The sequence below is a fragment of the Papio anubis genome, chromosome 6 (genome assembly GCF_008728515.1).
Source record: "Papio anubis isolate 15944 chromosome 6, Panubis1.0, whole genome shotgun sequence".
Taxonomy (NCBI): Eukaryota; Metazoa; Chordata; class Mammalia; order Primates; family Cercopithecidae; genus Papio; species Papio anubis.
The window spans coordinates 145,582,935-145,599,310 of record NC_044981.1 but is presented as its reverse complement, the minus strand read 5'-3'; the positions used below and the strand labels follow the sequence as shown (position 1 = coordinate 145,599,310).

General features: G+C 39.9%; 1 protein-coding gene across 2 annotated transcripts in view; it reads right to left on the bottom strand.

The window, feature by feature from the left end:
* The window catches only part of GOPC (golgi associated PDZ and coiled-coil motif containing), a 42,897-nt gene extending 38,629 nt beyond the window's left edge, over positions 1-4,268 (bottom strand). For both annotated transcript variants that reach the window (XM_003898260.4, XM_003898259.4), the window contains exon 1: positions 3,113-4,268. In XM_003898260.4, coding sequence (XP_003898309.1) covers positions 3,113-3,397 — 285 coding nt within the window. In that variant the 5' untranslated portion in view covers positions 3,398-4,268. The remainder of the gene's footprint in view (positions 1-3,112) is intronic.
* Between the last annotated feature and the right edge of the window lie 12,108 nt (positions 4,269-16,376).

The following is a 16,376-nucleotide window of genomic DNA, read 5'->3' as shown; positions in this document are numbered from 1 at the left end:
TTGAGATGATGGACATGCTAATTACCCTAATTTGACCATTATTCATTATGTGTATCCAAATACTACACTGTGCCCCCTAAACAGGTATGATTATTATGTCAAATAAAAACAAAAAAGAATAGCCCTAATAGCCTATTCAAGTAAAAAAGTAACCTATGATTTTTTTTGCAGCAAAATTTAATATTTTAATAATAAACATAGTGTTTAATGTTAAATACATTACAAATTACCCAAATTGGAGGTGTTTCTTCATTATATAAAAATATTTTATTATAGCAATATGATTTAAGGTATTAACCTCTGAAACCACTGAACGTCACCACATTTGTCATATCAAACCATAAGTGGTCTCAAATATGTCTTAACGTCCATATAATTAAAACAATAGAACTAATTCAATCCTTTTACTAAAAAAGTAAAAAAGGGCAAGAAAATATGGAAATTGTTTCAAGATTTCAAACAATATATGGAGCAACCACTGAAATTCTATAGATGGTACAGCAGCAAGTCTGCTTTGAAAGGCACTGCTGACAATGAACCTCTTTCCACAGCAATACACAATTGATTCCATGAAAACGGCAGAAGCTGCTAAATGTGTACACAGTAACACCGAAGACAAATAAGTCGACTATAACTCAAAACACACAAACAAACAAACAAAAATCATTAGGATTTTCCCCCTCCCCGTTTTCCTAAGATCTTTAAATCAAGTGTTTCAAGCATGTTTAAAAAACATGCTCACATTGTGATATGCTAGCATTTCTTATTTTGAGAAATAATGCAACCTCCTAAATCACAACATAAGAGTCAGAATGTGCGATTTTAATTTCTGAAAAAAGAACATGCCTAATTTATTACAATTCTGAATACTCATCTACAATTTTTAAAGACAAAAAAAATGGAGCACAACCTCCTACTCAGAAAATTATCCTTCCTCCCAATTTCTATTTTTATATCTGACATAAAAAAAAAAAAAATTCCCTGTTTAAAGTTTCCTTAGGTCATTTTAAAAATAAATATTGTTTCATTAAAAAAAGTTGTTAATGCCCAGTTGATACTGCAGTTGTAAATGATATGAAATTTCTCATGTGATGTTTTAGTCCACTTTCTGTTGCTTATAACAGAATACCAGAAACTAGGTAATTTATAAAGAAAAGGAATTTATTTCTTACAGTTATGGAGACAGAGAAGTCCAAGGTCGAGGGGCCAGATCTCGAGAAGTCGAGAGCCTTCTTGCTGGCAGGGGATCTGTGCAGAGTATGGAGGCAGCATAGGGTGTCACATGGCAAGGGGGCTGAGCATGCTAACATGCTTACTCAGGTCTCTCTTCCTCTTCTTATAAGCCACCACTTTTACACTCCTATGATAACTCATTCATCCATTAATCCAATAACAAATCAATCTATGAGTGGATTAATCCATTCATAAGAACTGAGTACTCATAATCCACTCTCCTGTTAAAGGCCCCATATTGGAGATTCAGTACTGTCACATTGGGGATTAAGTTTCCCATACACGAAATTTGGGGGACACATTCAAATTATATCATGTGGCAAAAGCTACTTTTGATCTTTGTTGTTTAAAGCTAGAGAACTAATGACCAGGCACAGCGGCTCATGTCTGTAATCAAAGCACTTTGGGAGGCCGAGGCAGGAGGGTGATCACTTGAGGCCAGGAATTCAAGACCAACCTGGGCAACAAAGCACTCCATCTCTCTTTTTTTTAAATACAGTAAGATAAAATAAAATGAAATAAAGTTAAAGTACTATTTCTATAAAACATTAAATGTAATTTCACTATCAGAATGAAATCAGAAAAACAGCTTTCTTGTGAAAATTAATACTAATAAAGAAATCAAGAGATGTTTTCATTTACCTACAGTAAGAAGTGATTACCTTCATATTAGCACTTTCTAATCTTTTCAAAAAGGATAGAAGAAAGTAACAGTTCTTGCAGTGGAGAAGAGCCACAATTCTTGGATATGTACATCTATGTTAATCAAAGATTAATTATGCCACATACTTCATGGCTAATAGGAGAAAAAGAATGCTGACCACTAGGCAAGGAGAGGATGTTTATCTGACATTCATATTGATATAGATACAATGGGCACTCTCAATGACAACGAGTAATGATTTCTTAGGAAAGCTAATGTTCGAAGAGTTTTGCACATCACTGATTATCCCATTTTTATCTATTATACTTTTTGAAAAGAAAGACCCATTCTCTTAAATTGCCTAGTTAGAAAGTACTCTTTATGCAATAATGTTAATCTATCTTGATTTATAAATATTGTAATAATGCCCTTTTTAAATTTTCTGCACAACGTGACAGTTTTTTGGTTTTTTTGAATCACAGCCACTCCACCCTCACCCACACCCAGCATCAGAGATTAAAGTAAATGATGCTTTATACTCTCTCAAAAATAAATCTAGACTTTGGAAAATTACACAGTAATGTACAAGCATATAAAAACTCAATGTCAGAAGTAATTTCAATAATTGCAGGAAGCTCTCTGGAGGTATCTGCCTGTAATTTAAGGACCAACTATGGATGTAAACCGAGACAATGATACTATCGTTATGCACCACGAAATTTTCCTAAGAGCTTTGATCAGATTCCCCTAAATAGTTTATGCATGTCTCTGTATGCAGTAATAGGCGCTGACCTGAAATATTTAAAATGAAAATAATCAGGGCTGTATCTGTCTGAACATATACAAATTCGGTTTATCAATGTGAAAGTAGATCTGCAAAACTCAATTGTCAAAAGGTGGCCTACGGTATTTTCATGACAGAGAATCTTTGTTAGGTTTGTTAATGTAACACGTAAAAGGGGGGCTAGTGTATGTAATTAGTTTCCGCCTCAGAGAGATACTAGGAAGGTGGACGACAGTACCCCGGGGAGACTCACGTGTCGGTCTGGGGCCCTTTTTGTCCCCCACCCTCACCTCACTCCTCTCCTTCGCACACACAGACATGCACTCTCCCATCACATTTGGAAGCCCCGGTGGGCAGTTTTCTAGGGTCGTTTCACTGGAGCGTTAAATGGGATCTGACGCCACCGGGCAGCCCGGGGTTGGATGCCATAGCCGCCAGCGCCCACGGCTCACCTCCAGCTTGTGGTTGATTTGAGACACAGACTGGGCTTTGTGGCAAAGCTGTGCAAAGCAGGAGCTCAGGCTGGTCATCTTCTGTCGCCCCTCATAAGTGATGTCCGCCTGGTCTGGATCGATCTCGCCCAGGAGCAGATCCACATCCACAAAAGCCTTGTCGAACTCCTTCTCCAGCACCTCCAGCCACCGGAACATGGATACCCCGCCTGGGGCCCCGGCGGAGCAGGAGGCGCCCCCTGGGCCCCCTCCGGCTGCTGCTGGGCATGGACCGCCCGCCGACATGGCGCCGTCAAGGGCCTCTCCCGACTGCTGAAGACCCTCGCCGCCCCACCCGCACGAAGGGAACTGCTGGGACTGAGGGGACCCCCCGCGCGCGCGCGCGCACCTTCCGTCACCTCCCTTCACCTCGCGCCGTTAACGCCAGCAACACAGCCACAGAACCGCAGGAGTAACGAGGCCGAGGCTGAGGCTGAGGCGGCAGCGGCGGCGACACACGGAAGATTCTGTCTGTCCCACCTAACAGCTTGCCCCCGCTGCGCATGCGTAGCGAAGAGCTGGGCGGACGCAGCCTGGAGGGACAAAATGGGCGGGGCCAGGATGCGACCTTGGCCTATGAAAGGCCTCAGCTTGGGACCTGCCTGTTAGCCGCCATATTAACAACTGGCAAACTACGGCTTGAATCCCTGAGAAACGGAGCCGCGTGGTTTCTGCATCCTGGTTGGAAAGGCCCGAGGATGAGAAAGGTGTCCACGTCGCAGAAAGGAAGGATTTCCGCCGGTTTGACTTAACAGTTGGCGGGAGCTATTCCAAAGTCCTCCCAGAAAGTTGCTGCGGTGGCGTCTAGGGTCAGGGAGGGGAGAGCAAGGAAGGGCGGTGTGAGCATGCGCAATAGCCACGTTTTACCTTTTGGATTCCAGTTCCTGGTTAGGATGGAGTGGGCGTACACCCTGGCTGTTCTTGGTAAACCAACCCCAAATTCCAGGTGTGGACTGCCTAACGCTGCGCATTGAAGCGGCTGACCAGATTTTGCGGAATTAATAGAAAACTTTTTGTATTGTGATTAAGGGTCAGGTAGACCTTGTGAACGTTCAGTTCTTACCCTCTGTCACATACTACCTGTGTCACCTTACATGTCTTAGTTAACCTCGAAACCAAGTTTGCAAATTTTACTTAACTCAGTTGTAAGATAAACTCTTAGCGTCACTTCTTGGCACACGGTATTCCTCTTAATACGCCATAGGTCACACATTTCAAAAGCAACTACAGTAGTGCTTCACTTAAGATGGGGATATGTTCTTAGGAATGTGTCCTTAGGTTAATCATCCCCTAGGGAACATCCTAGAGTGTATTTAAACACAAACCTAGATAGTATAGCCTACTACACACCCAGGCTGTATGATGTAGCCTATTGCTCTTAGGCTGTAAACCTGTACAGCATGTTGCCATTCTGAATACGGTAGGCAATTACAATACAGTGGTAACTATTTGTGTATTTAAACTTATCTAAACATAGAAAAGGTACAGTAAAAACAGGGCATATACTCTTATAGGATCACCATAGTTTATGTGATCCATTCATGACTGAAGCCTTGTTATTTGGCACATTTGAAAACGTACAGCATTCCCACACGTGACATTTCAGAAAATCAAAATTGTGAATTCATATATTTACAAATATATTGAATGCAGAACTCTGTTGCGACACTGAAGACACAAAAATGAATGAGACATGACCCTTACTCAAGCTAAGACAGGCTAGTGAGGCTACTAACTCTCAACTATAACTTTAACTTGAATTTTTCATTGCCTTTAAAAGTATTCAGCAACTCCTCCCTTTACATTCTGCCTACTTCCACTGCAAGGGTAGACAATCCTAGAAAGGGAAAGAGAAACCTATGTGATTAGAGTAGGCTGGTGGAAACTCCTGCATTACCTAGAAACATGTTTAGATGAATGCAATCTGCTGTAATCTGTTCTTGGGACAGACCCTTCCAGTTAATCACCACCTAAAGCCTGCACTGTGTGCCCTTCGCCGATGCAAGGCCACTGAGGAGCAAAAAATCACAATTTTAGTTTTGCAGTCTTTGTACTATAGGGCAGACTGGTTAGCATGAAGCAATAAAGTCCTTTGGCTTGAGCAAACTTAGCTAATCAAAATGGATCATGAGATCCTGACCTTAGACTCAAGTAGGGACCTTCACACAGGTTTTAGTACACAATAAATAATGTAAAACTAAAATTTGCATCTTTCCCCATTCCATTCCAAAATTAGATTTATTTTCATCTACAATATTTGCAAAAACATCATTGCTACAGCTATCAAGCTCCCAGCCACTTTATCTAAACATAATACAGTTAGCAATGCATTTTCAGGAACTTGAAGTAAATAATTTAAAATTAGCAGGGCAGGGGGAGAATACATTGAATCACAATTATAATAGCTTTCAATTATTGAGTCCTTACTATGTGTTAGGCATTATGCTATTTTCTTTACTTCTCTGATCCTTACAAAATCCTGTGAGGTAGGTATGACCACGTCTTTTATTGTTGTTGTTGAGACAGGATCTTGCTCCGTCGCCCATGCTGCCGTGCAGTGGCACGATCACAGCTCACTGAAGCCTCACTTTGTTGACCAGGCTGGTCTGGAACTCCTGGACTCAAGCAATCCTCCTACCTAGGCCTCCAAAAGTGTTGGGATTACAGGTGAGAGCCACCACACCCAGTAATCACTTTTTAACAGATAAAGTCACAGACAGTTTAAGTGTCTTGGTAAGGTCGCAAAGCTAGAAAGTGACTGAGGTAGTATATCAATCTAGGTGTCTTTTTCTCCTAAGTTGTTGCTCTTAACCATGGAATACAGAAGAATGAAGGAATCTATTTCTTCTTGCATAAGTTAGCAGTATAATAAACTAACAAGTCAGTTCCAAAAGTTCTTTTTAATTTCTTCCTAGTTAGAAACCGTATACAAATCTATTAACATATAAGAAATATTACCAAAAAATTGTAGTAACTCATTTTCTATTACTTGTAACTCTATATGAACTACACTTGAGTATAAATTTCATTTCTTTAAAAAAATCAACTTCCAGCTACATTGTGTGGGTGCAGCTGAGCGACATTTTAAGTGTTTATATGTTTCCAGTGCTCTAATGGTTTGTGGGTACCCCCATTTTCAAGATTGCAGAACCCAGCTTGATATCTATTACAACTTTTACAACTTCAACAAGTCATAGACTCATCTATGTCTCAGACGAGTTTCATGTCATGTTGTCCCTTCTCATTACCATAGTATGGAGACATAATCTTTTGCCCACCTTGATTGAGGTTATGCAAATCTGCAAGTCACAGCAGAACATGAATGTGAAAAGGAGGGCTTATCATCAGGGCTTAATGTTCAAGTGCTGCCATCTGTTGTCGGTGTACTCTAGCTACACTTACTGCCTTATCCTTACCTACTCTGGAATTTGAGATTGTATGTAATGTCAATACTTGAGCGATTTGTTTTTCCACAGATATTAAAAGTCTTGATACTTCTATTTGCAGTTGGATAGGCAGAAGCTTCCAATCACTGTTTTATGAATCGTGCTTATGTGATTTTTAAAAAATATAACTTAAATGTGACACTCTTGTTTTAGGAACTTATCCCTACAGAGTTTTGTCACAAGGCATTACTAAGAATAAATTGGGTGGAGACTAAGGGAATTGGGGAAAGAGAGATGATGCTAAGGATTTGATAGGTACTGGTAATTAACTGTGGGGTCAGTGTATAGTTTAAATATTTATGGAGCATCATTGATTGCAAGGGCACTATAATAAAAGGGTGTATAAGACCCACCTTGGACTAGAGAGGGAGATTATCACTTACTGAACTTTGCTGTGTTCCAGGCCCTGTACTAAACTTCACGTTTCATTTAGTTTCCAGTAACCCTACCAAGAGAAAGGGTTAAGTATGCGCTGTTGGTGGCTATAACAAGTTGTATGTATGGTGAATGAAGAAAGTAAAAATCCACTAGCATTTTACTTAATCAATGTAGGAAAGTCTTGGAGTGTTGTATTCATACATATTATTTCTATTTATTAAATTTGTTATTCATATTTACTAATAGTTTAGAAATTTTCAGATACATATGCTAAAGAAGTAAGTTTAGGAATCCAAAGGGATTTATTAGCCTTATTCCCCTGATTATTTCTCTTGTATAAACAAAGGGATCTGGGTGTGGTGGTGTGTACCTGTAGTCTTAGCTACTTGAGAGGCTGAGGTGGGGGGATTTCTTGAATCTAAGAGTTTGAGACCCTCCTGGGCAACATAATGAGATCATGTCTCAAAAACAAACAAACAAAAAACAGGACAACTGTTTGCTCTCTTCTTTTTTAAACTTGAGAATTTTGGTGCAGTGATTTAGAATTAGCTGAGATACCTCCTCTTCCAGGAAGCCTTCCTTCTTTCTCCTCATAGAATGCTATGGGCTCCATCCCCAATTAGCTTCCTCAAAATATCTTTTACAGCGTTTATCATATTATATTGGAGCTTGTTAGACCGTGAGTTCCTTGGCAACAATAACTGTATCTTACTTATCTTTGTATCCCAGGTCCTATCGCAGGACCTAGAATGTGGTAGGAATGCTGTAACTATTTGTGGGATAACTTCAATAATTAAGGTATTCGAGCATTCTACCTAGGAAACTCTAACAGTCACTTCACTTTTCAAGACATACTTGTGATACATGCTAGAGAACATAGCTAAATATTAATCTATTTTTACATTGCCTCAGAGATTAGGATATCTATAAATTACATATTAGTCTTTTGAAACCTAAAGATAAAGTTTTATTTTACAATAATCTGGCTTATTTGACTAATAAATACATTATAATTTAGGCTTCAAGGATTCTTTTGCTTATTCCATTGTCAAAATTTACTAGATATTACATTTTATATAGTATATTCAACCTAAAACCAAAACATAACAAATTTTTTAAAAACCCTTGTTATTATATTTTTATTTCCTTACACCATCAAAGCTGGACTATAACTGCTTTTCCCCTTTTCCCCGATGTACATTCTTCATCTACCACTTCCCACAGCTCCAGGGTTGCTTCAGCCTTGTCTGAAACCACCATTTATCAACAGTAGTATCAGAGTTTCCTACTCATTTTGTCTTCTTCTTTCATCCACTGTCAAGTCATTGTTTATTTCTCAAGTGTCAGACTTTATGGATCAAACGTAGACTTTCCCTCATCACCCTCTGTTATGTTTTTTATAAATTAGTCTACTAAGGGCCTCCCAAACAGTTGTATTCCAAATACCCTTCAACAATAATTATTTTTCAAATTTTGACTGAAAAGTATAAATTATCTAATTAGAAATTTCAGCCAGGCGCCATGGCTCGTTCCTGTAATCCCAACACTTTGGGAGGTCAAGGCAGGCAGATCACCTGAGGTCAGGAGTTTGAGACCACCCTAGCCAATGTGGTAAAACCCTGTCTCTACTAAAAATACAAAAATGAGCCAGGCGTGGTGGCACGCATCTGTAATCCCAGCTACTCAGGAGGCTGAGGCATGAGAATCGCTTGAACCTGGGAGGCGGAGGTTGCAGGGAGCCGAGATCGCACCACTGCACTCCAGCCTGGACAATGAGAGTGAAACTACGTCTCAAAAAAAAGAAAGAAAGAAAAAGAAACTAAAAGTCAGAAAAGTGTAGTGAAACTATTACACAAAAAACCCTATCACAACAATTGTTGGAGATAGTATTTGTTTTGTCCCCAGTTGATTGTAACTCACTCAGAATTTGTTTGGCTTTTGTGGCCATGGTGAGCAGAGAGAGTTAGGACGAAAAGACTTCTATAGTGAAAATTTGTCACTACACATGGGATACTCTCCATATTTGAGCTCCCTCCCTCTAGGGAATTTCCCATTTTATGTTACTTGGTGAGAGAGAGAATCCTTCTTCCATAATAAGCTGAAAATGTCAGATAATCACTTTCCTGGCTCTGTGACAGGTATGTGACCTGGACTTAGCTAACTAGAATTATCCACCTGAAATGTTTAACATGGAGATAGTGAGACAGGATTGGGAGAATTCCTTTTGTTAGGGATTGGAGAGGGAGGGGAGATAGCAGTCTCAGTAGCAACCATGCTAGTGATGGTGTTGTGCTAGATTCAGGTTTGTGGTAGAGGCTGGTACATTCGTGTTCTGTAGTGGCAGCAGGAATGGTGTCCTCACTCAACTGAGGTGCAGTTTTGTAATTTTGCTTGTGATTTTGACTATGCAGCCTTCCTTTATTCTTGGTCATTTCCAATTCACATTCGCCAGGCATTCTTATACTTCATTGTGCTACCCAATTTTCTTTCAGTAATTCTTTTTCTGCTTTAATTGGCCAGAATTTGTTTCTGTTGCTTGCAATCCATAACTTAAACTGATACACCAACTATCATTTGTTGAGATCCTACTTTTTGCCCATCAACTTGATAAACGTTAGTTTGCTTCATCTATTCCTTTCTGTAAAGTGGAAATTATTTCCCCCATTTTATCTTGTGGAAGAACAAAAATGAGGCTTAGAGAAGTTAAGTAGTAGAAGAATTTAATTTTCTGTGGTACTTTAAACATATGCTCTTTATGCAACGTGCTTTAGAAGGAGTAAATATATTTTTTAAAAATCATATACACAATTTGTTTAATCTTTAAAATGTCTTTTATCAGAGACAGGGGTTTTCATTTTGTAAAAGTCTTCTGTTTAGCTCCTGGCCAGTTTTATTGCAGGAATAATGAGCTGATGCTTGTAATCCCAGATCAGGGAGAATTTGGGTTAGTTCGTTTCCTTTTTGGAATTCAGTTTCCTATGCACAATGGAAAAATGTGGTGTTGATTAGATTATCTCTAAAGTCCCTTCCAGTGCAGACATCCTATGAAAGCAATAAAAATGATCAACACATCAAAAACAAAGGTAAATACTCCTTCCTTCTTTTTTTTTTTTTTTTTTTTTTGGTTTGAGACTGAGTCTCACTGTGTCACCCAGGCTGGAGTGCAGTGGCACAATCTCGACTCACTGCAACTTCTGCCTCCTGGGTTCAAGCGATTCTCCCTGCCTCAGCCTCCTGAGTAGCTGGGATTACAGGTGTGCGCCACCAGGCTCAGCTAATTGTATTTTTAGCAGAGACAGGGCTTCGCCATGTTGGCCAGACTGGTCAAAATCCTGACTTCAAATCTTGACTTCAGGTGATCTGCCTGCCTCACCCTCCCAAAGTGCTGGGATTACAGGCGTGAGTACCTGGCGCGGCCAAATTCTCCTCCTAACTACAACAGAAGTTTCTGCATATTTATTTATCCTGGTATGATATGCCTTGTATGGTAATAAAATACTACATACAAGATATTAGGTAACTTCAGAGTTTAGGCCAATTATTTCTTGCCCTTTGCTTTTAATAAATCAGGGAAGGCCAGTGTCCATCTCATAGAGATACACATTTGTATGTACTGCAGCATTTTTAATGACGGCACTATTGACAGTTTGGACTCCATAATTCTTCATTGTGGGGGCTGTCCTGTGCATCGTAGCCCCCAAAATGAAGCAGCATCCCTGGCCATTACCCACTAGAGGCCGGTAACACTGCCCGTCTCCCCAGTGTTTTAATGATAATCAAAAATGTTTCCAGCCGAGAACATGATGGCACCCCTGTAGTCTCAGTTACTCTGAAGGTGTGAAGTTGGGGAGGTGAAGGTTGCAGTGAGACAAGATTACATCACTGCACTGCAGCCTGGACAACACAGAATCTGTCTCAAATAAAACAAAACAAAAAAGTTTCCGGAGAGAGAGGGAAAATAAGGATAAAGAAAGCAAGAAAGGGATATCCCAGCTACTTGGGAGGCTCAAGCATGAGAATGGCTTGAACCCAGGAGGCAGAGGTTACAGTGAGCCGAGATCCTGTCACTCCTTTCGAGCCTGGGCAAATAGAGCGAGACTCCATCTCAAAAAAAATAAAAATAGAAATAAAAAATAAAATGAGAGGGAGTATCCAGCCTAGAGAATCTGAACAAATAATCTACTCCAATCCAAATTCAAATACAAAGCATATTTCTTGAGATTGCTATCTTTCTTGTGTTGAAAGGCTAAAGCTAGATTCTGAGCTCTATTTTGAACACAGTTACTAGGCGTGTCACTGAGTTGCCATACTTGAGAGACATCCTTGTTCCTTCACTTGGTTTCCCCTTACCCAAAGGAGTCAAGTAATAACAATCATGTAAGATGTTGTTAAAATCTTTGGAAGAAAGTACTGCATGCTTCACACTTAGCCTCAGGGACCCACAAGCTCCAGAGATAAAAACACCAGAGCTTTATACTTAAGGTCCTTAGTCAATGTGTGAAAACTCCAAAAGTCAGCAGAAAGCGAACTAGAAGCTTAGCAATGGTGGCAGCTCCTGTATTGCTCCTAGCATAACAAAGATGAGACAGGCTTGCCATCTCCAGAAGAGGAACAACAAAACATGTGTGTCCTTCAAGCATGCAGGCTGTACCTTTGTTTTATATTTTTTCTGTAGTCTATAAGTATCAACAGGACTTCGCCTCCTGTCAAAAAAATAAAAATAAAAATAAAAAAATTGACTTTTCAGCTTAACCTAAATAAATAGGTATGTTCTGGGAAAAGACAGATCTTTTATTCTTCAAAACATTCTGAAACTTTTTATGATCAAAGTTATTTACATTTATAATGGTAAAATCAAAAAACAGCTTAAAACTCCAATAGTTAGAAAGTAGTTAAATTATAGACAATACTTTTGATGGACTATTATTTTAGACATTTAAGTTTTTATTTATAGAAACTGAAATAATATGGAAAAATATAATAGTGAAAAGAGGGAAATGTAAAGTTATATATGAGTATGTTTGTAACCTGAGAAAATAAAACTCTTCACAGTGTAAAATATTAGAAATAATGCCAGAATTGCAGTAAAGCTATAGAAATGCCATGGAAAAGAAGAAAAAAAATTATATAGTATAATTTCAAGGCTCAAAGAAAAGGAATCCTATGGTCAGCAACAAAGGATGAAGAATGGAACTCATCACTGTGCTGTATAATAGAAAAATTTGCTGTTATCAATGGCAGATGAGAGGACAGGATTTTGCAAGCATTTTTATTTCAAGTAACTGGATATGAATTTACCTTCATAGTAATGCAGAAACATGTGCAACAAGTATTATTCTTTGTCTTTTCAAAGCCTAAACATAGAAAAGAAGAAACTTGAAATGTAATATTTGACTTTAGGATGTGACTCAAGGTGACTATTCTTCCCTCCTTGCTGGTTTTTTTTTTTCCAAATTTTCTTTCATTGAGCATTACTTTGATCGTTAGAAATTCTAAAAATAAAAATAAATTATATTACTCAACAAAAGAAACAACAAAGTGTTCGGAAAGTCAGAATAGTGACCAAAATCTCTTTACCATTCCTTATCTGTGATAGATAAAGAAAACAGAGGAAACTTTTAGCTTCTGTGAAAGGAAAATATCCTGGGCCCCCAAAATCACTAAGCGAAAGGGAAAAGTCAAGCTGAGAACTGCTTAGGGCAAACCTACCTCCCATTCTATTCAAAGTCACCCCTGCTCACTGAGATAAATGCCTATCTGATTGCCTCCTTCGGAGAGGCTAATCAGAAACTCAAAAGAATACAACCATTTGTCTCTTATCTACCTATGACCTGAGAGCCCCCTCCCTGCTTCAAGTTGTCCCGCTTTTCCAGACTAAACCAATGTTCATCTTACATATGTTGATTGATGGCTCATATCTTCCTAAAATGTATAAAACTAAACTGTGTTCTGACCACCTTGGGCACATGTCATCAGGACCTCCTGAGGCTGTGTCATGGGTGTGTGTCCTCAACCTTGGCAAAATAAGCTTTCTAAATTAACTGAGACCTGTCTCAGAATTTGGGGGTTCACATTTTGGTAACCAAGGAGGGATTCTGGGTGTCGGTGCCCCTCACCTTTGACAAATCTCCTATGGGTGCTTGGTACCAGCTTGAACAATCTTTATGGCTCAAACCAACAGAATAATTTGCTGAGGCCTGGAAGCATCTCCTCCAGAGAATCCCTGATCTCCCAAAATTTGGTTGAGAACTAAAGTTTATTTTGCTGTACAACTTTTTTTTCTTTCTTTCTTTCTTTTTTTTTTTTTTTTGGAGTTTTACTTGTTTCCAACACAAGGAAGGCAAGTTTTTCTGCTTCCATGACGATGGTAGGCAGTGTTATATATAGTTTTGGTACCGCAAAAGAAATAGCACTCGAATATAAAATTTTCTTTTAATTCTCAGCAAGGCAAGGTACTTCTATAGAAGGGTGCACCCTTACAGATGGAGCAATGGTGAGCGCTCACCTGGACAAAGAAGGGGAAGGGGTTCTTATCCCTCACCCACGTGGCCCCTGCTCCTGTGCCGTTCCCCTATTGTCTAGGGTTAGACTGCACAGGCTAAACTAATTCTGATTGGCTGGCTAATTTAAAGAGAATGACAGAGTGAGTGCTTTGTCGGAGTCAGTGCAGAGCTGGTAGCAGGTAATCGGAAGGAGTTAGGGTGGAGCAGGTGATCAGAATGAGTCAAGGTGGAGTATGAAATCAAAAAATGTTGCTTTACAAGGAAGTTAAGTTTAAAAGTAAAAGGCAAAGAATTGAACATACTGACATATTAATTATTTGAAAAGAAATTTAGAACTGGTATCTAACAGCAGGTAACTCCTTTGGGAAGTTTGAGCTTCCTTCCAACAGGGAAGAAGAGGTTTTCTTTCCCTGCTTCTAGGGTGATAGAGAGCAGTCTTCAGCCTGAGACCCACTGCTAGATAAGTAAGTGAATTGTGGTGTTGGCTAAAGTTAGTTAAGGTTAACGACCAGCTGGTCTTAATTCTCCTTACTATTAGAGCGCTCAGTAAATATATAAGTTGTGTGATCATTTCTTTTGCTTAACTTTTTAATTTGTTGCTGTTTGTTTCTGTTTTTGTTGTTGTTTTGATCTTTTTACCACCGGGTTTGATCAGCTCTATCCGACTTGATTAAATCTGAAGGGAGTTCCAAATTATGGGGAACGAGGCCTCTGAAGTGGCTAAATTCCTACCAAAAAAAAAAAAAAAATGGTGGTGTGGTCGGGGGAAAAATATGGCCAGCAAAGGGGGGAAAAAAAGGGGAAAGATTTTTCATTTGACTACCAAGGGGCTTTATTTACAAAACAAGGCCACCTTTTTACTAGCCAGACCAAACTGAAAGAGCAATGGCTGTACGTCTGAAATTGCAACAATTTGTCCTGAGGAAAAAGAGAGACCCTCTCATATTGTTTTATACTCTACCTGTTTTAAGAAAAAATAAGGAAGAGAAACCAAAGACAGGCAGCCCGGCACCACCCCAAAACCTAGCCTGGGCCTGCCTGGCCTAAACCTACTAGTTAAAAATCAACTCATAACTTAGAAACTGATGTTATTCATAGATTCCACACATTGTATAGAAGAACACTGTGAAACTCCTTGCCCTGTTCTGTTTCTCTCTATCAGTGCATGAAACCCCTGTCACGTATCCCCTAGATTGCTCAATCGATCATGACCCTTTCATATGAAATCTTTAGTGTTGTGAGCCCTTAAAAGGGACAGAAATTGTGCACTTGGAGAGCTCGGATTTTAAGGCAGTAGTTTGCCGATGCTCCCAGCTGAATGAAGCCCTTCCTTCTACAACTTGGTGTCTGAGAGGTTTTGTCTGTGACTCGTCCTGCTACATTTCTTGGTTCCCTGACTGGGAAGTGAGATAACTGACGGATGGACAGCTGAGGCAGCCCCTTAGGTGGCTGAGGCCTGCCCTGTGGAGCATCCCTGCAGGGGACTCTAGCCAGCCTGAGTGATGCGATCCAAAGAGCTCTCCGGGTAGGCAGTTGTCCCAGTGGAACACCTCATCAGAGCAGCGCATAGCAGGCCCCCGTGGAGGATTAACACAGTGGCTGAACACCGGGAAGGAACTGGCACTTGGAGTCCGAACATCTGAAACTTGGTAAGACTAGTCTTTGGAACTTGCCCCACTCCATCTGAGTGGAAGCGTGGCCTGATCACCCACGGTGTGCCTGAATTGGCACTTTTGTTATGGTTTTGACTGACTTGATTTGGTAAGACTAGTGTTTGGAACTTGCCCCCCTCCATCTGAGTGGAAGCGTGGTCTGATCACCCACGGTGTGCCTGGATTGGCACTTTTGTTCTGGTTTTGTCTTGACTTGAATTGCTGGATACTTTGGATTTGGTTTTGACTTGGCTTAAATCTCTTGGTACTCAGATTTTGAATTTCGTGGTATTCTGATTTTGGTTTGATATAAACAATAAAAGTGTGTGTGTGCCCTCTTTACCCGTTCTTTGTTTTATGGTGAGCGTGTGTGGTGACAGCGTGGTAGTTTGTCTTGAAAAAACATGGGTCAGGCCAGGTGCGGTGGCTCACGCCTGTAATCCCAGCACTTTGGGAGGCCGAGGCGGGTGGATCACCTGAGGTCGCGAGTTCAAGACCAGCCTGACCAACATGGAGAAACTCCGTCTCTACTAAAAATACAAAATTAGCCAGGCATGGTAGCGCATGCCTGTAATCCCAGCTACTTGGGAGGCTGAGGCAGGAGAATCGCTTGAACCCAGGAGGCGGAGGTTGCGATGAGCCGAGATTGCGCCATTGCACGCCAGCCTGGGCAACAAGAGTGAAACTCCATCTCAAAAAAAAAAAAAAGAAAAGAAAAAACATGGGTCAGGTGCAAAGTAAGCCCACCCCATTGGGAACTATGTTGAAAAATTTCAAGAAAGGAAAAAAGCGGGGAGGCAGAATTTATATAAAAAGAATGTTATATGGTAAATTCTTGTCCTGAAATAAATTAACTGGTTGTTTAAAAAAAAGAAAAAGTTTGTAATAAGTCAAAAAGTTGAGATATGTCAAAAAAATTATCTGTGGAAGTTGTAAAAGAAAAAAAGTTATAAAAAAATTTGTATGCAAAAAATGTTACATAATTTAAAAGTAATAAGGCCTCCTGAGTACTCTTGAAAAAACAGTTTATGTGCAAGGTATAAAAAAGTAAAATATACCTTTAGTAAAAATATTTTAATGAGGCATAAGAATGTGGATTTTTACCTACATTAAAATGTTGGCCGGGCGCGGTGGCCCAAGCTTGTAATCCCAGCACTTTGGGAGGCCGAGACAGGCGGATCACGAGGTCAGGAGATCGAGACCATCCTGGCCTACACGGTGAACCCCGTCTCTACTAAAAAATACA